Genomic DNA, 23,795 nt, shown 5'->3' with positions numbered 1-23,795 from the left:
GAACACACAACATATAAGTACTGCAAATTGTGTTTTATTGCATGTGTTATCTTCCAGAAATTGGTATGCTTTAAGAGAGTAGCTTTGATCCATGGGAGGGGAAAAAAAAAAAAGAAAAAAAAAAAAAAAAGACAACCATACTACCTGGTATGAATTGTTCTCCAGAAGCGGGGCTATATTCTTGAATTGTGATGGTTATTCACCATGTCGCTGTTTTCCTCCTTGATTTTGTACCTATTGATCTTTTATACAGATTGAAGTTATTCCATTTGTCCATAAGTGAGATGTCAGGCACATAAAAATTCTTAATTCAGCTTAGGAATACAGAACTTTTTTACCCCATGGAATAAGAAGCAATATAAAAGCAGAAGCAGTTACCAGCGTATGTTAGTGTTGTTTCAGAACTCACTATAAAGCATTGTGTCTCACGCATCTAAATACTTAGAAGAGCATCTCCTTAGTTTTTGTGAGGAGGTTATGTGTGAGACCTCAGATAAGTATTTTATTCCCCACTGTAACTGAGCTTTATTAATTCTGTGTCTTGGGACATGATATTGAGATCGTGCTACTTTGCACACATGGACATTAATCAGAAGTAAATGATATTTTTCTCTGTTAGATTGTAGGATATAAGTATAAACTTCACCCTGACACAGGAGTTACTAGATGAGCTAAAGCCAGAACAAATGGGACACCTCTCTCTACTACAGCTGGAACACCATCTTATTTATCATTGGTTTATCTGCCACATTGCACGAATACATTAGTTGCAGCCACTACAGGAGGGTATGGCCTTAATCTTATATTCAGGTTTGCAATTTTTGTTTGCAGTATAAATTTTGTTTTTTACTACAGTACAAATTTTGTTAAAGATCTTGACAATATGAAACATATCTTCTGAAAATGTGTCTTTTATAGGATTTAAAACCAATTTATGCAAAATCTTACATCTCTTTGAATAGTGATTTACTTGATTATATGACATAGAATGAAGGAGTTACTCTGCTTGTAGCTGATTTTATCTCCTTATGAGTTCCAGCGTTGGTGTTAATTTTAAGGGGACATTTTGGAAATCTAAGTTAAGCTAAGGGGAAAAGAGACACTGACTTTAGATACAGGATGCAGGAAGATGGTTTGGAATGCTACATCAAAGCATAGTAGCTTTTGTTAAAGTCTTAGATTTCTGCAGGTCATGTTCAGCTTCTATCATTTCCCAAATCGTGTTCATGGAAAGATTTATCTTCTGTGTTAAGTTTTACTTTGACCGATGTTTTTACTTATCATGTACACCTTTAAGCAACTTTTTTTTTTTTATGTGAAAGTGTTCTTGAGGTAGGAGTAACAGGTTTTTTTGTGCCCAAAAAATAAATCTGTACAGTCTTTATTAGGTATAACTTTGTTCGCTGATCCGTAAAGTGTACTGAACACATTTAAATTTTCCAAATACAGAGTTGCCAAGAGCCAGGGTCATTTTAATTTATTTTTGTTTTAAACAAAAACTATATATTCGCTTCCTTCTTCTAGCATCCATGGCTTGAAGGTTGTCTCTGTCTACTTGCATTTGACTCTTTGGAAAATATATTGGCTATTTTCTGAGTGTTCATTCTTTTCTGTTCCACATTCCACGTCACAGTGAGGTTTTTGAACATAAGGTAAATCTAAATGATGAAATTAACATGATCTAACTTAATGTTTGATTGATTTTATCAGTAGAAAGTTTTTTCTCATGTCTGATCTAAGCCACCTTGACCGTCATTTTACAATGCTGTATCTTGTCCAGAACATAATTCATTCCCTTCCTCTTGCAGTTACCTGTTACATGTTTTAAGACTCTCAAACCACCAGTCCTCAGGGCTTTCTCTTCCCTTTAGAGTAAACAGTTCAAATTCTTTCATTCGTTTCTCAGAACTTTATTTCCAGTCTTTATCTTTCTCTTCCCAGATCTCTACAGTTAGTTCAAATCTCTGTTCTGTATTGCCCAAAGCTGGATGGAGGACTTCAGCAGAGATCTGTATAGTGCTTTGTAACATTAGAGTGCTTTGTCCTTTTGCCCTTAACATTGTTCTCTTGAAGGATGGCTGTTTTTAACAACTCATTTTAATATCCCTTCCTATGGAATTGCATGCTATTTCCAAGTACAGTTGTGCTTTCTTGAAATCTGTTATTCTGCTGTTCCATTTCCTGCTTTTCCCAAGTCCCTTGATTTCTACCATTTTATGAGCTTATGATCAGTATAAATGAAAACTTTGAGTTAAGATGCCCTAATGTCTACTTAAACTACTTCCAAGTAATGTTTTCAGTATTATTTTTTAATTTGCCTCACCGCAACAGAGGAAGAAGAAATAATCTTAGAGGTAAGAGAGAGAGAGGCTTGTGAAGTGTCCACAACTGTTTTTTGTGTTTGTTTTGTTTTGTTTTGTTTTCCCATGAGTGATAGAACTACTCATCTTGTGTGTACAGAAACTTCTACTCCAGAAAATTGCAATTTGACTACCATGTCTCTTACTTTCCAGATAGGCAAGAGAAAGCACTTATCAAGGCTTGGCATATTCTATGCAGATGCTGACTGGTGGGTCGTTACATGTCTATGTGTAATTTACTCCAAGAACCTTCAAAGAGATGAGTTATTGCTGTCTTTCCTTCTGTCTGTGGGTTTGGACCAGTTTAAATTATCAAGGTCAGATTTTCCTGAAGCTTTCAGAAAAGTTCATGTCTTGGAAGACCTCAATTCTTCTGTCAGGTTGAAATTGGTCTAACTCAAAAACTCTTAGGGGGGTACTTGCAAACAGAGGGGCAACATGATAACATAACCCATTGTTTTCTTTGAAAAGTTTAAAATTTTTCACATTGAAAAGCTTAATTCAGATGAGTTTTTGCTGCTTGTCATGCATTTGAAAAGGCACTTTCCTTTGAACCAAGAAAAACATGCTTCTGTCACTCCTTTCTTTCAGTGTGCTTACACCTGACTTCTGTCTTTTGAATTCCTGGTGTTCTTTTTCTTACTTCTTCTGTCTTCAGCCAAGAACCACAACTCCCAGATGTTTGCCTCTGGCTAGATGTGTATCTACTAATGAAAATTAGTACCACATGTTGGGATGAGGACTTTCCTTGTTGTATATACCTAGACTTCTATAAAACCTGAGGAGAGCATTTATTTAAGAATAATTTCTGCAAATGTAGAGGAGGAAGGTTCAGATGAGAGAATGCAAGCCATTCTGATCTTCAGTGTTTCATAATTACTGGAACAGCTTATAAAAATAATTTTATTGCATGATGTACTGAAAATAACCATGTACAATTTATTTCTAGATTATTTTTTATTAATCTTAAAGTAATTGAAGTAGAATACATTTGACTGTGAGCTCTAAGATTGAGTTAGCCAATTTAATAATGGTTAATGAATGTCATTACAATTAAATAGGCATTAAGCAGTCGTCAAGGAATGGATCATCTTTTCCAATTATACCAGGAAGAAATTGAAATTAGTGGGAATAGAGTGCCTCTTGGAGGACTTATTGTACCACCTCTGGGATCTTGGAGGAGTCCTGTGAGTTCCTCACAAGTATAGAGGTGGAGATCACTCAATCATAGCAGATTGAAATCACCTTTTCTTAATATTTAAAAAATAAATCAAAATAGAGAAGGGTGTTACTGTTTCTGCTGTTTTTTTAGAAAGAAAAAAATATCCGAAGAAAGCAATTCATTGTAATTTGTGAAAATACACAGCTTTTCTGCAATTGGGCACGAGTGTAAAAGAAATATCAGACTGTATTTGTGTTTCAAATGGATGTAAAGATTCTGCAGAATCATGTCAAATTTCTCACCTAGACTTTTTGCAGTATTGTGATAATCTTATATCATTTATTGCTCAGGTACCTCTATTAAGATAGTTTAATTGCTTACTTTCTCATATTTAGCTGTCTCACTCAGCTTTTCAGCATGTAACCAATGTATTTGTACCTTATAAGAAGCTGCAAGTGTAGAATTTGTTATGGTATGTTTCTTCTCACTACTCTTGTGTTATGAACTGCGGGATTTAAATATAGTCGGTGCTAATGTAAACTTCACAGTTTTTTCTGTAGTTCTGTCTCTCATTCAAAAAAAAAAAAAAAAAAAAAAGGAATCTACCTCCAGTTAAGAGGTTGACATTTCTCTGAAATACACATTTTATTCTACAGAATATTCTCCACAGTCTACAGAAATGTTTATTTCCATTTTTGTAGTACTGAGTTGTTCCGTATCACACTCATCTTAATTAGTCATGAATTCTGTTTCTGATGGGATTTCTTGCTGTAGTCTTGAAAGCAACATATGAAGAGCTTGTGTAAGCTTTCTATAATTATATTGCTTTTTCTGTATTGCTTACAATTTCAATCTATTTTTTTTATGCAGTGGTACTCAAGTGTTTGATTGTTTTCTAGATCATTCTTCCTCCCAGATATTTTACAGCAATGCTTGATGCTTAGCCTTGCAGCCTCTAAGAATCAATTACATTGGGACTGGTATTATATACCATCTTGTTCAGATTTTTTTTTTTTTTTCCCAAATATGTACTGATTTGAGTTCCTTAGCAATGAATTTCAACTGTAATCCACCTTTGGTGTTGTTCACAATTTATTCAAGTATTTATAGACTAATAAAAATTAGCCAGTTTTCTATACATGTTGCATCTGGGCAGCCCTGATCAGGGAAGAAGAAGAAGAAAAAAAGTACGTGTGGGTGCCTTCACAATAGCACAAGCCAGATTGTTTAATCATGACACTTTAGGCCAGATTGTGGTGCTCAGTTGATTCTAGTCACTTCTCTTGCAAAGAAATCAAGAGGCTATCATAGGATGTGTGGGAAAAAAAAAAAAAAAAAAGTGTAATGAGTAATTTGGAACAATTTAATTTAGGAAGTATATTTAAAGTATGTAAAGGAGTAAACAGGCTTTAACTTGCATAATTGAAATGGTGGAACCCATTCCTATAAGACTTTAAGATTAAATATCCATGTGAAATATAGCAAGTTGAAAAATTTTTATGGTTGGTATTAGTATTATTTTAAAAACAAAATAGGAGTTTTGAAAGAAAATGTCAGACCTTCAACAAAATCTCACTAGTTGGTGGATCCAGGTTACTCTGTAAACTTCTTCTGGGCTTCTTGCAACATAACTTGGACTGCAACCTATCTATCCTCATGTCATGTTGTTATAGTAGATGGTACACTGATGCGATCAGGTATGCCAGTTCTGATGCTGGCTTTGGTATGATCCATCCCAGTTTAATTATGCCATGAGCTCTACTGCCAAGTTGCCTAACTATTGTTTAAATGAATTCCTTTCATCTTGCTTAAGACAGTTTCTCTTGTGTTTTAAGGTGTCAAGATATTCATTTTCTCAACTTTTGTCACTTCGTGATATAATGTGAGACTATAGCCACCTTTAGTAATGGTTGTCTCTCATCTTCCTCAAATTCTTCTATCCTAAAGTTCTGTTCTTTATTATAAAAATGAAAAGGCTTTTTTGAACTTTTTTCTTTTTCTTTTTTCTTTTACCAGTTTTGCTTTGTTTTCCTACTGAGCTTTTAATTACCCTACATGAGAAGTTAGCAGCACGTCCTGGTTGCCTCTTTTTGTTCTTGAGAAAAATTGTTTTTCCCCATCATTAAATCTGTAACTTTTTGATTCTGGTATTTCATCTCTTTCTTTGTCAGTGGTATGCTAGGAGATTCATATTTAAATACCGTTACAAAAGAAATTAATTACCTTGGAGGATATAGAATAAATAGTAAAATTTGTCTGATTTCATTAAGAAAATTGGCAATGATTTTCTGTCTTCACTTTTCTGAGATATGATAGATAACTCATTGCAATAACAGGAATGTCTTGCAGAGCACGTTTTCCACTTAACTTGTGCATTACACTCAAAATAAGTGGAATAACATGCAAATTATTCTAATGATACACAACTCTGAGGTAGGAAATGTGAATGCTGTAAATTCTGTTCATGATACTTTCACAAAGGACCCAGTGTTCAGTGCCTTCCAAAAGTCTTCATCAAAACTGGTGCTGTCATCTTGGGAGCGAAGGGTGGCCTGAGGCTTTCTGAAGCTTTAACACATTAAGACTGAATCTTGTCGTGTATTTAGCATGGGAAGTCCAGGGACACGTCCATCCTGATGGGAAATGAGTCTCATTATTAAGCTGTTTCCTTTTGTCTCCTGTACAGAATCCTGGTCCTGTTTGAAGCCACTGTAGTTTATAATGGGAAAGCACTAGGATCCAACGCTGATCCAGTCATGCAAGTTACTGCGCAGCATCTGTCTGTTCACCTGTAATGTTTTCCTCACAAGGGAATTTTGTGGAGAGAACAATCTGATGTTAGTTAAAACACTTTCTGGTGTTCTTTGCAAAGTCTGTACGTGGGAAGCTGAGCTGGTGGATTGCTTCATATAGATTTTATAATAGAGCCTGCACTGGGCAAAATCACTAAGAGTCTGGTTAGATAATATCAAGTATCTTTCTATTCAATTACATTTTCAGTCACAAAAATGTGTAGAGACTCCACTGAATGACTTCCTAAATGATAAATCATTTCTGGAAGATATTTCATATGTTAGGAGATCACCACTAGTGTCACACAGAAATGGAAACCATTTCAAGTAGTACTACTTTGACCCTTGTTTGTTTTCTGCCATTCATTCTTAAAGCCAAAGCCATGGGATATGAATGATAGGGAGAGATCCTGATGTGGCCAGGCAGTGTGACTCTTGTAGTTCACTATGAGCTTTGGAAATAATAGCAAACACTTGCTGCAACTTGACGCCAGGAACTGTGCCAGAATTCCTGTAACCTAGGCGTCTCATCTCGTTCTTTTGTCTGATTCAACGTGTCTGGCTTTCTACTCTGTAATTGCTGTAAGGTTAGGAAATACCTTCTGGTATGCGTAACTATCTCCCTGGTTAGTGAACTTCACTGTTATGTCTCTAGTAATTTAAAATTATTAAACTTCATCTTTGCCTTCCCAGTTATATCTTTGCCATCCCTTCTTTCATCTTTGCCATCCCTTCCCATTTATATTGAGTCCCCTTTGAATTCTCCAGCAACAATGGAAAGCAGAATAATAGCTATATCAGGCCTTTTACATACTCCTTTTTCATTTTAATGTTTCTTGCTATTGCTTGTAATGTACAGATGTAAAGTCATTAGAAGAATGTACTATGTGATTTTTTTTTTCCCTGTGTACTGTTTATGTGTCTTAGTTGGTACTGGATTTTATCTGTTTATACAGCAATTTCGGAAATCTACAGCTCAAAGCAGTGTTTGCTACTGGCGTGAAATCTCTCCAAAGAAATTCTTCCTGTGTGTCCCAAGTCGGTGTGAATGCATCTAAATTTCTCTGCTATACAGAGATGTATGTGGTTTTTATTTTGACAAATACTATAGCGCAACCATTCTGCAATGTGTAATTCAGCTTACTGGACTAAATTCATTACAGATGAAAATGTACATATCCATAGATTTTGGGAAAACTGCACACAGACAATTTACTTCGTTGCAAATAACCATTCACTGATGCCAGAATGCACAGTGTCTGTGATGTGTGCAGGGATGGAAACACATATCCTGACACACCAGGATAAGAGGCAACTTGAATAAGGATGTCTGCATAAAACTTATAAAAGATGATGAAACATTCATCTTCCAAGTTCATCTCTGCTCTAGCTTAGACTTTTTATGACTGTTGTCTCTGGACTTCTGCCAATTTTTTTCCTTCCTGAACCTTGTGAGTAAGAAGTCTGTCTTCCAGCTTCCCATGTTGCATTCAAAAGTATTATTTTGTCTCTTTTTATTCCTTATACTGTACAAGGAAGCTGTTTCTAAAATGCTTCATAGTGCCCAATACTAGCTCTACTTTGTGATAGTGTTCAAGGGAAGGTCACTAGTGACATAAAAGGTGAAATTCCAATTTGTTTTGTTGAGAAAAGGTTCAAGTCACACTGAGTATTAATATGCTATGAGATTTTTCTTCTGATGTTAAGTAGCATGTATTCTTCATGTAGGTTATTGTTCTTTCTACAGGCAATATATCTGATAGAAAGGGGATTGTAAAATTGAATATGGAGCAAGTATTTGTCACAGCAATGTACTTAGTCCAATATCTGCGTAGTAAGGATTTTTTTATTTTATAACAATGCTTTCTATTTAACAGTATGTTTTGAATGATCTTGTCTTTCACAGCAGTAGTTGTCATTGCAGGACTCCATTATTTTGTGCTGTAAAATCTGTTACAAGGTGGATGTCTTGGAGCTCCATTTCTGCTTAACTGAAAAAAAAAAAAAATGGTGCAAGTGTGGGAAATGAAAACCCCACCTTCTCATCTGCTTTTTTTGCTATTTGTCCATACTATGCTGCCATGAATTTGTACAAGGAAGCTGGAAGTTCTCGGTTAGTCATTAGATTTAGATTACAGGTGGTTGTTGGTTAGTTGGTTGTGTTTCAAAGTGATTTCGCTGGTGAGTATGAAAAGTAAGGTGAAAGGACCCAAGCTTCACAAAAGCACAAAGTGACAGAGCAGAACAAGCAGCAGCTCGTACAGCTTATAAGGGAGCAAACTTCTCACTTTCTGAGTTGTTAGATTCTAAACCTCTAGGAAGTTCAATAGCACATGGATTCTCAAGTTACTGTGAAGGTTTCTTAAATTTCCTAAGTCTTCTGAACAGTCCTGGACATTTTGCTCTGTTTTTAGCAATTGCTTCACTACCAGGTGTATTTTTTTTCTCAAAATTTCAGTGGAAATCAATAACCAGTCTAAACAAGGGTTCTGCAGACACAGGAGTAATAGCACACGTGTTTTTTTGTTTTGTTTCTATTTACAGTTTGTGCTGTGTGAAAATTACACTTTCTTCTGGCTTGGTCACATTTTAAGAGGCTGTGGCCTACATTTTAGCACCTTCTAGACATCAGTTTCACAATTATTTTTAATTTAAGACTTGTATGTATAGCTCAGTAAGCTACGAACTCACTGTGTAGCCATTTTTGGTTTGTATTTTCAGGATTTACAGGCTCAGACCTCTCAATGTGTTGTAACAGAGAAGAAACAATATACTTGCAATAAAGGATATCATTGCCAATAACTGCAGAGATTTGTGAAGTGATCTCAGTCTGTTGATCTTACATTCATTATAGGAAACTTCTGATTTTTGTAATCTTATATTTTCCTTTCTGTAACCCTTTTCTTTTCCTGAGGACTTCATGCAATCATTAAGAATTCTAGTCTCTAATGGATACTGAGGGACGGTGTTTCTGTGAGAAAGCACTAGTTGTAGCAGGCTTGTATAGAACAGTTTTATTCTTTGAGACCCAGTCTTCTCATGACAATGTTCCCTAGAGGACAGAGTTGCGTATCAGCCACTTGAAAATCTGACTATCCAGTGGGAAGCTCTTGGGGGGGATTTAGGCTGACCATACCCTTCTTATGGCTGAAATGGGACCCCGTATTATCCCATCTTCAGCTTCTGCTCCAGGAGGGTACAAGCCTCTAAAGGTCCTGTGTACTGCCTGCCATCACCATGTAGCTGTCTCACACATCCTAGGACATCTAAAATCACCTGCATTTAGGGTCTTTCCCCAGATTTTTCCCCCACCCCCAATGTTAGAAAGGAAATGTCTGTTTAGAACCAAACCATCTGCAAGCAACCAGATGGTGCATCCGTGATTACCAGTCTGTGCTCCCATCAGTTCTTGGCTGTAGCAATGCACTGTCACAATTTGCTCAGGATTTCAGTGGGTACTTGAAATCTGGCAGGTACTGAGCAAAGGTGTCTTTCATTTGTTTCACAGATTTCAACATCTACCCCTTTCATATTCATATCTGTCACAGAAGTTTTATGTGGATCACTCAGCTTGTGTTGCCTTTTTTTTTTTTTTTATAGGTTTTATGCAACAATGTGATAACATCTGATCCAGACACAGATTAAACTTTCTTCTTAAACTGAGTGAGAGTAAAATAAAGTTTCACCTGTTTCTGGATCACTTTTTGTTTGTTGTGGAGAATTCATATTAAAAGACAGACTTTTTCTTTATTCTCCTAGTAGTTTTGCTTCAAAGATATAGCTATTTGTACTTACTACTGCTGTATTGGAAGTGACCATAGTAGGGCACACTTTTTTTTTTTTTTTTTTTTTTTTGAGAGGGCTTTCAAAAAGCAGATCAGTTTCTGGATTTCTTTACAGTGTACATGTATATTGCCTCTACAGAACAGACTTGTGTGAAAACATGAGCTCTTGGGTCCTCATAGCTCCAGTCATGTGGGTTTACTCCTAACTCATGCTGGTGTAAGTGGTTACCTCTTTGCCAGCAAATTAGTCACAGTCAGCACACAGATTCAGTAGTGTCACACTATGCCCGTGTTGTTCAGCCCTAGCTCTCCACTTCGACATGATTCTGGCTCATGTTGACTAGCACTCTCCCAGAGGCTGCATGACCTAAATGAAATGAAAATGTCTTTCCTCACTTTCTGGGTAGTATAAACAAATATTTAAGTACTATTCACACTATTGCACAGATATATTTTATTTTTCTTTGCTAATGGAAATCTCATGTTTTGTAACTCCTCCTTTGAAAAGTGTTGCCAGAAGTCTGCTTAGACTTTCAGATTAGTTTACATGATTCTAATAGCACTGTTAGATTTGTTGTTAGTGTTAATTTCTCCATTTTAAACCTGAGGGGGTTAAGAGGATATTCCTCATGATAGAAAAGATAGAAATTGTTTCAAAATCATTTTGCTAACTGCAGAATATGGGGATATAAGGTGTATTGCATTTAAAGCTGGTTTTATTGACTGTATTGGCATCGCTCCTGTTGACTTCAATGGCATTAAAATCTTTCCCAGGAATTCTCTTGCTGTGAGTATCTTACTGGAAACCACTTTGCAACTGTGGTTTAAAGCTGCTGCCAAATCTGTCGACATGGATTCTGTATAACTGTGTGCTGCACACAGAGTTATGAGCTGGAGCTGCCAGTACGACCTTCGGTTGTAAGAGAGCAAAAGGCAGCATGTTCTAGTAAACTAAACAGACTCAGCGCAAGAAAGTTGCATATTATAGTCCTGATTGTGCTGTTGGTTTCTGTGAAGCTGATGAAATCCTAGATTTGTCTATCAGAGCGGTAAAATATCTGTTCACTTTGAATTTCTTCTATAGCTTGTCTGCCTTGAGTGTCTTTATAACTTGCATTGGTGGATTCATTGCATTTGTGCCTAGAAAGTACCCTTTCTCTGTAGCAGACTAGTGAGTGACTATTGTGATTTGGAATACTGGCAGAATTTTTTAAACAAGCCAAGAAAATGTGGATTAGCATATCACAAAGCATGTTTATTCAAAATTTGTAAAGGAATCCAAAAATAAAGTTGCTGAATAACTCTGGGCTGCTGCTTAAGATGGCATTTTCACCACAGAAATGGAGTGTTATAAATAAGATACAAATTTTAAAAATGTGACCAAGTAGGTGCAGGGAATGAACTCCTCCTGGGACTGGAGCTGTGCTTTCACAATTTTTACTAACAGTCTGGGAAAAAAAGGGGTGAGGAGAAATAGGTGACAATAGGTGTTGACAGCACAGAATTTTTCAGAGTAGTGGAAGATTAATTCTGGATAACAACACAATGTTCTCATAGTAACATTTGATAAAATGGTAGAAAAAATTACGTGTCACTAATTAAAAAGCAATACATGAATTGGAAGAGGAAAATGATCCTAACATGCAAAAATAGCAGTGTGCTCTAAAAGAGGTGTTTATTGCAGCTAAGGAAGGATATACTGTAATCACTAGGGATATTTCTGGAACTGTGAACTGTTGCAAAAAGGCAGACAGAATGTCAGAGATCTTGACAAAATCAACAGAAAACAAGCCAAAGCATCATTTCCCGGTGTGTAAATTGACACTGTGCCCTCCAGTACTGTATGTAATTTTAATTCCCTTATCCTGCATTACAAAAAGGTATTATTGAACTAGGCAGACTGAAGAGAAAGTTGAACATTATAATATAGATTATTCATTTTTTCCTATGCAAGAAGAAAGAGACTAATCTAGTCTTAAATAGATTAAGGTTCTTCAGTTTGAAAAGGACAAGTGGAGAAGCAGAAGTCATTTGAGTAAAGAGAACGACAAGTAGCATAATTTCTCAAGCAGAAAAATTGAATAGAGGGCAGTGGTCAGAAAGTAAATTATCAAGTGAAATTTATCAGTTGTATAATAAATAAATATATTTTTTTTACAGATGAAATCAATTATTGAAATTCACAGTTTTTATCCACATCAGTTGCAGGTTCAAAAGTGATGAACAAATTCATAGTTATCCCCTGATGATGCAATTAATTAAATGTGATGACAGAGTCTTGGGTTCATGAAACATCCAAGCCACAAATTGTTGGAAGTTAGGAGAATATACTCAAGAAAGCATCATTCTCTATTTTTGCTTCTAGAACCTTTGTTTTATCTGCTAGGATTGGTACAGGCAGGGGGCTAGAAATCTCCTATTCCCTACAGATGTTCTTATGGATAGTTGTAAGTGTACAATTCAGCAAAGCACCCAGTGTGTAACTAGTGATCTCTGAGTCACTGCAGGTGTTTGTAAGAGATATGTTGTATTAGACTCCGGTGCCAGTAACAACCCAACTACATCAGCCTTTGCAGTCTAGGTGCTTAAAATTCACTGTCTCTGATTCCACCTCTTTCTTTATGATTACACATAGAAATCTAACAGTAACATAATGCAAAATGTCAATTCAGTATTCATCCACTGATCATTTAGGTTGACTGGAATTGTTGATCATGATCAGTCAGTCCTACCTTTACCCCAGTGCTTGGATTTGAAGTGCTGCTCAAAAGCATCCCAATAATCTACTCTCCAGAAGCAGCAAATCTACTTATTTAGGTTATTCCAGTGTTTGTACTTTTTTTTTTTTTTTTTTTCCCCCTGGGACTCCAAGGATGGGTGAAATGCCCTGTTTTCCCCACTTTAGTTTTTAGATGAGATGTCACTGTTTTTCTGAATTTGTTTTCCCAGCCTTGTACTGACCTTGCGCTATCTGAAGACTGTTGGTTTTCATTGTTCATAGACTGTCACGTGTTAGAAAATTTGGGTCACCATTTAACGTTGTGTTCAGTGCTTTACTCCTGTTGATGTGCCATTTACCACTAGCTGTTTGTATTAAGAATAGAAGGGGATGGTGGTTGCATCTTTAAATATATATACCATACCGACTGTATAAACCAGGAGCAGATGAATGCAGAGCATTTTGTTGCAGAAGAGAGCTTTGCAATGCAGGACTCTGATATAAGCCAAAGCTTCTCTGCTCCTTTACAAATAAAACATATAACTGTAAAGTGTTTATTAATAAAATTGCTAAACATCATGCTAATTCTCTCCTCTGGACTAAGGTTCATTATCACATCGGCACAGCTTGCCAAACTACAACGTCAATGGAATTGCCATAGATGACCATAAGTATGCTCTTAGCCTGTGGCAAACATATGGTAATGGGGCTTAGCTTAGTCCTTGATGGAATAGAGCATTGTGTCGTAGCGTACACACAGCTCTTGTGGCTTACCTGAAATATGACTGGACCAGGTGTTTAACTCACTCTCATAGAATGTTTTTCATGGTAAATGGGTTGGCCTAAGAATAATTAGCTTTAGGTAGAGGTGCCTATGCAGAATTGCTTCAAAGGTCTACACTCACATGGGGAGAACCAGCTCTCTATTCCTTCTCCTTCACAAGGTAGTAAGTCTTCCCAAAGGCTAGATGAATTTCTGTTCACCATCACCCTGGAATTTCTTCCTTTTTTGGGTTTCTACAAAATCTTTACATTCTATCCTGTATCCTGCATTTTTTTTTCTTTTGGGAAAGCACTGTAAATCCAAGATTGGACAGTAAGCTACAATTGAAATCAAAATCATCTGAAGATAAAGGCAACTTAATGCAGTATGCTAGGTCTAGCAAGTGCAGTGAATTTGTGGTTGTTCTTAATGTAATTATTGTATTTCAGCTTGCTGTGTTGCATAAATAATCTTTTATTTTGGCTCATCCATCCCACAGGCAGTAATGGATTAATGCAATTTTTTCATATGGTTGTAGGCTTTGCTTTAGAATAAGCTCAAAAATGGTCCTTTTTTAACAGAAGGATTACATTTTTTAATTATTTTTTGAATTGGCAAGTTGAACATTACTAGAAAGTAACCGGAAATGCTGTCCTATTTTGTGGAAATGAGGGGTTACTTCTATTTTAAAGAACAATCTGATAAACATTCTGAATATAGGTTGGTCTGAAAAGATTGCAGTTGAAAACTTGAGCTTCTTTCACTTGTGAACTCCCAAAGTTTTAGAATATTTTAAAGACAAATTAATTTTGTCCACGTATGATTGTAAGTTTCTAGGAGTCGGTCACAATAGCATGATGAATTCCAGCAAACAAAGGGTGTGCATTTGTCCATGTGTATTGCCTTTTGTTTCTTTTTTTTTTTCTGTTTTGTAATACCTTTAGAAGTATGGAAGAGGTAATTGGAAGTATAATTAAAGGCATTTTTGAAATTGGAACAGAAATGGAAGGCTGGGATTATTGCTGTTTTGGGTACTTCCTCAGATCTGAAGAACAACATGGCAAAGGTGCCCTATTTTAGGCAGGATTTCCTGTTTATGGGTTAGCTGCTGTAGCGGGTTACACAAGCGTTTCAGAAGCAGCGTCAGGCCCAGTGTAGGTGAGTTTTCAATGCCGCCCTTCCCTTTTTATAGTTTGGTCTTGCAAGAACAGAGTATTGTGGTTTGCATTTAATCACCTTTGAAATAATTGTCCAATTAAACAGTAATATGTTGCCAGTCTTTCATAAGTTTCCAGTGTTTCAAAATAGACAAGGGAGTGGTGTTGAAGACGCCTGCAATTGAAGACATTGGTGGAGAGGAGAGAAAATTGAATATATTTGCAGTGATCAGTAGCACCAGCAGTGTTAGAAGCCCCCTCCTCCAAGTATAAATTGCATTATCTGATATGGTGAGAGGTCTAAATGCCTCTCCTGCTTTGTTGTATATTAGAGGAAAAGATTTACTTCAAGGTTTAAGGTTTTGGTATAAACTTTGATCATTTGAAGAGTTATTAATCCCAAGTTTCTGTTCTATATTTTCAGAAGAATGGTGTATCAAATGGAACTCTCTACAAAAAAACATTTATTGAGCACTTTGAACAGGCACCAATGTATGTTGCAGTTCTTACTTTCGTGGGTTTTGGAGTGGGCACAATATTTGGCTACCTGCGGGATTTTATGAGAGCCTGGGGACTAGAAAAACGTAACATTGCTGAAGAGAGAGAACAACAAAAAGTACGTATAAAAAAGTATGTATGTATACACAGCTGAGTTTTCCACTGTCAGCAGAATAGAATCTCAATGTCTTAGGTCAATTCAAAGAAAAAGAAAACTCGTAAACCCTTTATTGTTAACTATATCATCTAGCTATATCTCTTCAACCCCTGTCTTTCCATATGCTACCTTATCCTTTCTAGCAATAGGCAGAACTAACATCTTTGTGATTGCTCACTTATGTTTGTCAAACTGCTAGTCACAAAGCACCTCAGCAAGTTCAATTGCATAGTAACTTCATTTAGATTTTTTGCTGCTCCACCTCCTCTGCGCAGTTTGAACTGTGACTTACTATAGCACCTGGCATAATGGAGTAAAACTGTAAATAGTATTACTGTTCCTCTTACAAATAAAATTCCCAAAATAATGTTTTCTGATTTGGCTTCTCAAAGATGCTTGCACTACAAAATGAAATACAATGGTGTAATCTTTATATGAGCATTCTCTTGGAATAACTTTTTTCAATTCACTTATTTTGGCCATTCATGCACTATTTTGATTTCAGATACGCTAGTTAAATCTTGACACCATCCACAATGTATCTACATGGTCAGTTAATTCTCCAGTCTTCTACATATGTAATTACATACCATGTTATTTTATCAGTCCATTGAATCCAATATCTAACATGGCTATATTTCTGTTTCATATAAAACTTTATTTTGATTCTGTACCTTTCTTTTAGTTTAATTTTCAAATTAAAATCCATAGATAGAAACTAATCATCAGCCAAACTCATTGTCTTAACTGTTTGGATGTCCAGTCTAGACCAATAATGCCCAGATCATTTGGACTAACTTTAATCTAGCATGGCCAATATTTAATGAAATACGGTGAGTTATTTCTCTGTTTTCAATCTGCTCTGCACGTAGCAAAATGTTCAATTTGAAACGTTTAGATTCTCCAAGTGGAAATAGTGGAAATATCATGAATTCATTTCGAACGTTCCAAATATTGGAGTGGAGAGTTAGGCCAACTTGTGGACCATGTGAAGTTTAAGAAAAAAAAAATGTAGTTCAAAATAATTAAACATATTTGTCGATTGGAATTGTGACATAGGAATATGTGGTTGTTGTAACCCTCTGTTTACTAATGAATCAATTTTTCCTTTGTAATGGGAATGACTTGGGTTCCCTAGCAGAGATTTTCCTAGCAACATAACCCTGTGCATGTTTTCAAACCAGGATTTTGTGCCACTTTATCAAGATTTTGAGAACTTTTACACCAGAAACCTCTATATGAGAATACGTGATAACTGGAATCGTCCAATTTGCAGTGTCCCAGGGCCGCAGTTTGACCTTATGGAACGCGTTACAGATGATTACAACTGGACATTTAGGTGAGTCAGCTTACATTCTGCAGGTGTCAGTTTCTTAAGAATTAATCCTGATACATCTGCAAAGCACAGAAAGGTGCATCTAGCCCATTATACCTAATCCCCAGATATATCCGTTAGCACTTTTTTTCCGAAATCAGTACAGTTCTGACAATTTGTCCTCTTTCTTCTGAATATTGTTTGGCAATGCAATGTGGAAGACACTGAACTCTATCAGAAGTGAGATTTGTTTGGCAATGTCAGCACACGTAGAACAGCTTATGCTTCATTTATAATAGATCTTTAGTCAGAATATTGCAACTAAGTTTGTTGTATCCCTTGGTTAGGATTTAAATAATAATTTCTTGCATTGCATAAGTACTCCTTCTAACTTGCATAGTGAGTCTCTGGCAGTGAGTTTTAAGCAGTTTACAGCTTGAAGGTTTCAGTATATCACAACTGTTATTGAGTTAAATGATATGAAAATTTACCATATAGATAATGTGCAGGTTGGCTACACTAACAATAATTTTTTTGGTTTGGTTGGTTGGGTTTTGGTCCATGAAATTGCCATTTCACCTGGCAAAAAAAGGGAAAGGCTGGAAAAACTTGTAGGATGTTAATTATATAAGGATTGTCAATTCCAAATATGAATCCAACAGTGGAACAAGATTTGGGATTTTTTTCTTCTGTTTTCATTTAGTGTGCGTGGGAGGGTTGCAGCATTCTTTAAAAATTTTTTTGATTTATAGGTTTACAGGAAGAACTATCAAGAACGTAATCAATATGGGTTCTTATAACTACCTCGGCTTTGCAGAAACAGAACCTAATGCTTTGAAAACTGTAACCAAAGAGTTACAAAAGTATGGAACAGGAATCTGCAGTACCAGACAAGAAATGGGTGAGTAAACAGCTAGATGGCCACCAATGTTTCTGTAACTATATGATTTTTCATACAGGTATCTTGAAGGAACTGGAAACTTAGAGAATTTTAATCATATCAACAAGTACTTGTTTGACTATTAACAATGATATTTTATTAATTATAATGTAAGGACTTTTTTCAAAGGAGAAAATATTACTCTTAAATATTACTCAAAAAATATTACTATTTTTTTAGAAAAGTAAAAATTTCCAGTGTGCATGTAAGGAAGAAATTCAGGAAGGTTTCGTCTCACTTTTTTGAGTTGATATGTCCTTTAAGAAATAAATGTGTTTTCACTTTCTGGGCTGCATGTGGTGTTATCTTCAATCCTATATTTTTATACAAATCCTTTTACCAAACCATTATTAAATGTGGATATAATTATGCATTTCTAATAGTGCAATCAGCCTGCATTTCAGAGAAAGCAATTTCCATCCAAACTGAGGAGGAGGTGTTCCTCTAAGCTTTAACTTTCTTGGGAGCTGTCAAAAGGGAAAAGTAGGCTTCACAGCATGGAGAAGTCCTTTATAGACTTTTTTTATCCAACAACCTGATTTTTTTTTCGTTTTGTATCTCTCGTAGCAAATTTTTTTCCTCCCAAAATCTCATGAAAAACAAAAACTTTATTATTTAATTTCTTTCATTTTTCATTTCTTTCATTTCTTTCATTTTAAGTCTCATTTCCAGGGAGAAGAAAATAATAAAATAAAAATAAACCTTGTTATTACTTATCTTGTCATCATGGTTTGATTTTCAGTAATAAAATTGTCATTGACGACACACTGAGAGGGTTTACAGGTTGACCCTACTTTCTTTTTGTAGGTGACCCATGTGGTGACTGCAATATATTGTTTAACCTGAATTGCATGCATGCTTGAAAGTTGTCACCACTACTAGTCATCTAAGGTATTCAAGGAACATTTCTCTGTGTCTTTTTGCCTTGAATTCTATTTTGTCTGAGAATGTGTTGGGTTGTTTTCAGTACTTCAAAGAATATGTCTGGTGTTTGTCGGTCTTTATCTTTTGCCTTTGGAATTCTTTAATTTGGAAGACTTGCAATGGCTTTTAGTTTATTAAAAAAAAAAAAAAAAAAAAGTCTTCAAATATTAAGTCATAGAATCATTTCTGTTGAAAAAGACCTTTAAGATCATCAAGCCCAACCATCCACCTAACGCTTCAAGTCCACTGCTAAACCATGTACCTGTGCACCACATCTCTGTGTCTTTTAGATGTTACTGGTCATCTCCATCTAGTCTGTTTCAACAGCCACAGTGTGCAGATTTCTAGGACTTTCTCTTTATCTGAATTCCTGTTCAATAATCCTGAAGTGAATTTCAGGGAGCAGATGAGCTGGGAGGATTTATTAAAATAGAGAAGCATAGTGTTAAGACCTGGCTTAAGTCACATAGAGGAGCAGTCATAGCATTTTCTCCCAGGCAGCTAGTAGAGGTCCTGTGCTTCTGTGGTCAGTGGAGATACAAAAGCTGCTGTGTGGAGCAGTTCTGCACAATGGTTACTTCCTATCTAGAACCTATCTACCTTAAATTTATAAAACAACTTAAGGAAAATAGCTGCTTGTTACCAGTGTGGATACCCTCTTTTCTTTTTCTGTTCCCCACATGTGCACTTCTCCTTCACATTCAAGCAGATTTGAAAAGTTATGTTTAAATTTCTTTGTTTGCTTGTATTATTTAATATACTTTTTCAGAAGAAAGGGAAAGGTCTGCTCTCTGGAAGGTTTCTTCTTTAAGTAAGTGGCATCTTCATCTTAGTAAAATAGAACAGAATGATTTTGTTATTGGGCAGATAACATTTCAAAACTTTAACTTGGCCACACAAAAATAACTGAAGTGGTGTGAAGTATGAATACAGTGAGCTGTAGGAGCCTGTAGATTGTAAATTGACTATCCTAATTCAAGGAAGCACTTAAACGTATTAGTAATTTCAAACTAATTGGCTCTAAATGTGCTGTTCTGCTTACGTGCATTTAAGGGTCTGGCATGCTCAGGGCTTTACCAAGATTTCTTTCAGAGCAGTGGTAGGTTTCTTTTTATAAGAAGGATCATTCCACTGCTTTGAGAAGATTTCAGAGAGAGGGGAAAATAAAAAAATTAAAAAACAAATTAAAAGGAAAAGAAAAGAAACACAGTGATTACGAGTGATGTTTGAAAGAATACATGATGGTAAAACTGTCCTCTGTGGTCTAAACTCCCCCTTTCCTAACTGTGCAGATTGTGGAATGTTGTCACATCAGAATGTTGTTGCAGGCCATTTGCTCTCAGAATAAGTTAATATAAAAGTTTTAACATATCATATTTATATTTACAAAACACTATTTTATTAAGGAAATGTAGTGAATGTGAAACAGTTACCGTCTCAGAAAAGTAACTTCAGACTGTGTCTAAACATAGTTCAGAAATTAACTTCAGTGAGAACTGTGAAGCCCTGCTCATGTTTTCTCTAAAATAATAGTCCATACGTCAATTGAACAGACATTCCTGATTAAGTACAAAAGCATAGGAACCTGATAAAAATAGCATCTGACCTTCTAGATTTGCTCTCCATAAGAAGATTCTAGGCTTTTTTCACCATTTTTAATCCTGTGTTCTTTTTTAATTATAATAATAGTAAATCACTTTCTTAGCATAACAGTGTCATTTAAGACACATTCCTGAGGCTTTTGTGGGACTTGCAATCTGAAAGAAAAATATTTTTTTTTTTTTTTTTTTTGTAGCCCAAGCAAACTATCATCCCTTAGGAACAAAAGATCTTAGGCTTATAAGTAGTAGTTCTGTGAAAGCATTAGCTGCTTGTTTGATGGTCAGAAAGCAAACCAAATCATAGAATCATAGAATATCCTGAGTTGGAAGGGACCCTTAAGGATCATCAAGTCCAACTCTTGACACCACACAGGTCTACCCAAAAGTTCAGACCATGTGACTAAGTGCACAGTCCAATCTCTTCTTAAATTCAGACAGGCTCGGTGCAGTGACCACTTCCCTGGGGAGCCTGTTCCAGTGTGCAACCACCCTCTCTGTGAAGAACCCCCTCCTGACGTCCAGCCTAAATTTCCCCTGCCTCAGCTTAACCCCGTTCCCGCGGGTCCTGTCACTAGTGTTAATGGAGAAAAGGTCTCCTGCCTCTCGACACCCCCTTACGAGGAATACTAGATATAATTAGGAAGTGAACAGAAAGTTAACCATAGAATCTCCATATGCTACTATATAAAAGCATAGTTTATTATAGTTTACTATATAAAAGCATAGTTTATTATAGTTTACTATATAAAAGCATAGTTTGCTGTCATCTTAAGTACTTTGCAAAATTTTGGTCAGAAACATTCAGCAGAACTGGAACGTGTCAGAAAAGGGCAAAAAGTATCATCAAAGGTCTCAAACAGCTTCTGGGTAAAGAACTACTGAGCTAATTGTCTTCAGCTGTCAGAAATGCCAGGCATTAGGCTTGGAAAAGAGCCCAGGGGGGAATTACAGAAGTCTACAAAATGATGCATGACATGGAAGAGTGGACAGATTTGGCTGTTGATTCTCTTCCACTACAAGACTTACAGCACTTTGTATGAAGTTGGTAGGAGATTTCCATCTAAATACAGGAGGCAGCTCTTCAACCAGGGGTCTTGCAGACCTGAGGAACTCATTGCGAATAAGGTTTTAGATGCCAAAACTTAACACTTCATTGAATTCCAGCAGACACAGGCTATGTACAGAGCAGAGATCATTGATAGTCACAAAAAATACCAGAACTCTTATCTGATTAAGGATATCCTTTTGATGAGATTAGTTAGAAGCTGGGATGCTATTTTTATGTGTATATGTGTGTATGTATATGCTTTTCCTGCTTTCATTCTTCCCCAGACATTGATACAAGGTGACTGTCAGATGAAAAGTAATGGGCTAAGGGGACCTTTCATGTGGCACAGTGCATCTAATACTAGTTGCTTAGCACTATTTTATGTAATTAGTTAAGTATTATTGCTGATGTGCCTATGACTATTGTTGTACAATCATTAACACTGCACCTGTGGGCTAGCAAATCATGATACAAATATGACTTGAATCGGGAATGTGCACATATTCAGATTTCTATAAAGTTAGACATCATGATAAGGGAAGAGTGTAAGGAACCAAGGAAGCTGTGTTCATGAGGTTAGTAACCCGTCTGTCTTCAGCCTTCCTGAGGACACAAAGGTTAAAAAGAGATTAAGGGAGGAGACTTGAGAGACCAGCAAGAAAGTGGGGCACATGTACCCAGAGCATGTCTTCTCAGAGCAGTAGCTTGAGTGAATGTGTGAAAGTGGCTATCTGCACTTATCTGACTTTTCTGTTCTGCATGGCATATGTGATGGAAGTAATCCCTGAAGGATTTTGAGGGTGAAAATTTAAGTGGAATTCTTTAGGAATGTTCAGAGGAGGTGGAGATGTAGAATGAGGACCTTCTTGGTCAGAGGGACAGGCTGGGAGGAAAGATAAAAGGATTTGTCTACAATGGTAAGAGTGTTCTGAGGGCATCTGGGAATGGCAAGGTTAAACTCACTGAAGCCAGAGGAAAAGATGCTCCATTAACCGTCTGAGGTGTCAAGGAAGGATACAAGAGAGACCTGCACCCACCACACCAGACAAAACTGAACATGGGCCTAATTTAAATTAAAATAGCTTTTTGTCAGCAGCAGTCTCTTACAGGTGCAGAAAAAGTCCATTTTTCATTTGACTAGGGAACCAATTTGGACAGGAAAAGTAGGAAGTTCTGTTTTCCACTGTTACAGGAATAAAAATTGGATCTGAGGCAATAATTTTTGAATTCTGAAGGATTTAGGTAACTAAAAACCACCTACTCAAGTAATTGGAGTACTTAGAACATTTAATTTCATGGAAAGTAATTTCATGCAAACTAACAAAAAGCTATTTCATTTGTTTTAATCTTCTCAGAAGTGTTATTTTTAACATACTAAAAACAATAACAAATAGGTATCCAAATAAGTTAGAAATAGCATGTATTCCCTCTATATGGTGAAAAGAATGACAGCTTGAATGTAAAGTCTTTACCTTCCTTGCAAATCAATGCATTTTAATGGCTAGAGTGGGAGTTGGCCACTGCTGGAGACAGGCTCACAAGCCTTTTGTCTGAGCACATCCTGTCATTCTTATGTTTATGGTCAGACTTTTCGATGGAATGTAACTTCAAATTAAGGGGAAATTATGCAAATGTCTGCAAAATGATTATTTAAAGCTCCTTCTTGCTTGCTGATTGCAGATGAGAATAAAATCGGTAATTTAAAACTTTTTTTTTAATAAAGCAGATTATTGTGCCTTAACCACTCCCAGGCTTATTGCCAGGGCTGTGATGGGGCTGTCATGTGAGCAGCCAGTAGCTCCAGTGCTCTATTTATCGAACTCACCATGATTCCTTATGGAGATGATATACATGAGTAACAGGAGCAAATGTATCATTAGTGCTATTTAAGCAGCCAAGCAGGATTACTGCCTTTTTGAAATCCTTCTCCTGTGATTAAGTCTTGGACCAAAAGACAAGACGGAGCCTGCACAGAACATTTGCAGGATGATTCATTCTGGAGGACATGGTTAGGAGCTTACCTTTAAATGCCTACCTTGCACTTGGTTGTATGGCTTTTTGTTTGTTTGACATTTTTTGATATTTGATTATCCGATTTCTAAAAAGCAGAACAGAAAGCCTGTGCCAACATTTAAATTACAAAAGTAGCTTCATCCCCTTCACATCCTTCCGTTAGGTTTTAAGGCCTAATAGGAATTTCTAGTAGCAAATTCAAGAAGGTATAAATAGTTGTATTTTCTTTTATACCACTTCATAGCTTTAATAAAAGCAAGGGCACATTTTAAACTCGGTACTGAACACACAGAGAAATAAATGGTTCATTTTTTAGTTAGGAGGAAATGATAAGGAACTAAAGTTCTTATAGTTCAGAGTTTCTAGGTAGAAACTTAAGGAAAAAATGCAGTGATATTAAATGAGAATTAGTGTGTATGTATATTTCATAATCTCAGCTTTCTGGTAGGACAGAGTATAGATTAGGAAACAGTTAATGAGGAATTTTCCTTCTTTGTCATCTCCTGCTACCATCATTTTCCTTTTTTTGCCTATTCTCCCATAAATAACTGATTCAACTTA

General features: G+C 36.2%; 1 protein-coding gene across 3 annotated transcripts in view; it reads left to right on the top strand.

The window, feature by feature from the left end:
- Nucleotides 1–23,795, top strand: part of SPTLC3 (serine palmitoyltransferase long chain base subunit 3) — a 97,746-nt gene that overhangs the window by 28,306 nt on the left and 45,645 nt on the right. For 2 of the 3 annotated variants that reach the window (XM_084515158.1, XM_084515157.1), the window contains 3 exons: nucleotides 15,163–15,354; nucleotides 16,578–16,732; nucleotides 17,461–17,609. In XM_084515158.1, the coding sequence (XP_084371284.1) occupies nucleotides 15,163–15,354; nucleotides 16,578–16,732; nucleotides 17,461–17,609 (496 nt within the window). The remainder of the gene's footprint in view (nucleotides 1–15,162; nucleotides 15,355–16,577; nucleotides 16,733–17,460; nucleotides 17,610–23,795) is intronic. The other variant, XM_084515159.1, reaches the window with a different exon arrangement.

The sequence above is a fragment of the Aythya ferina genome (genome assembly GCF_964211825.1).
Source record: "Aythya ferina genome assembly, chromosome: 3".
NCBI lineage: Eukaryota > Metazoa > Chordata > Aves > Anseriformes > Anatidae > Aythya > Aythya ferina.
This window is presented reverse-complemented; position numbering and strand designations above follow the sequence as displayed.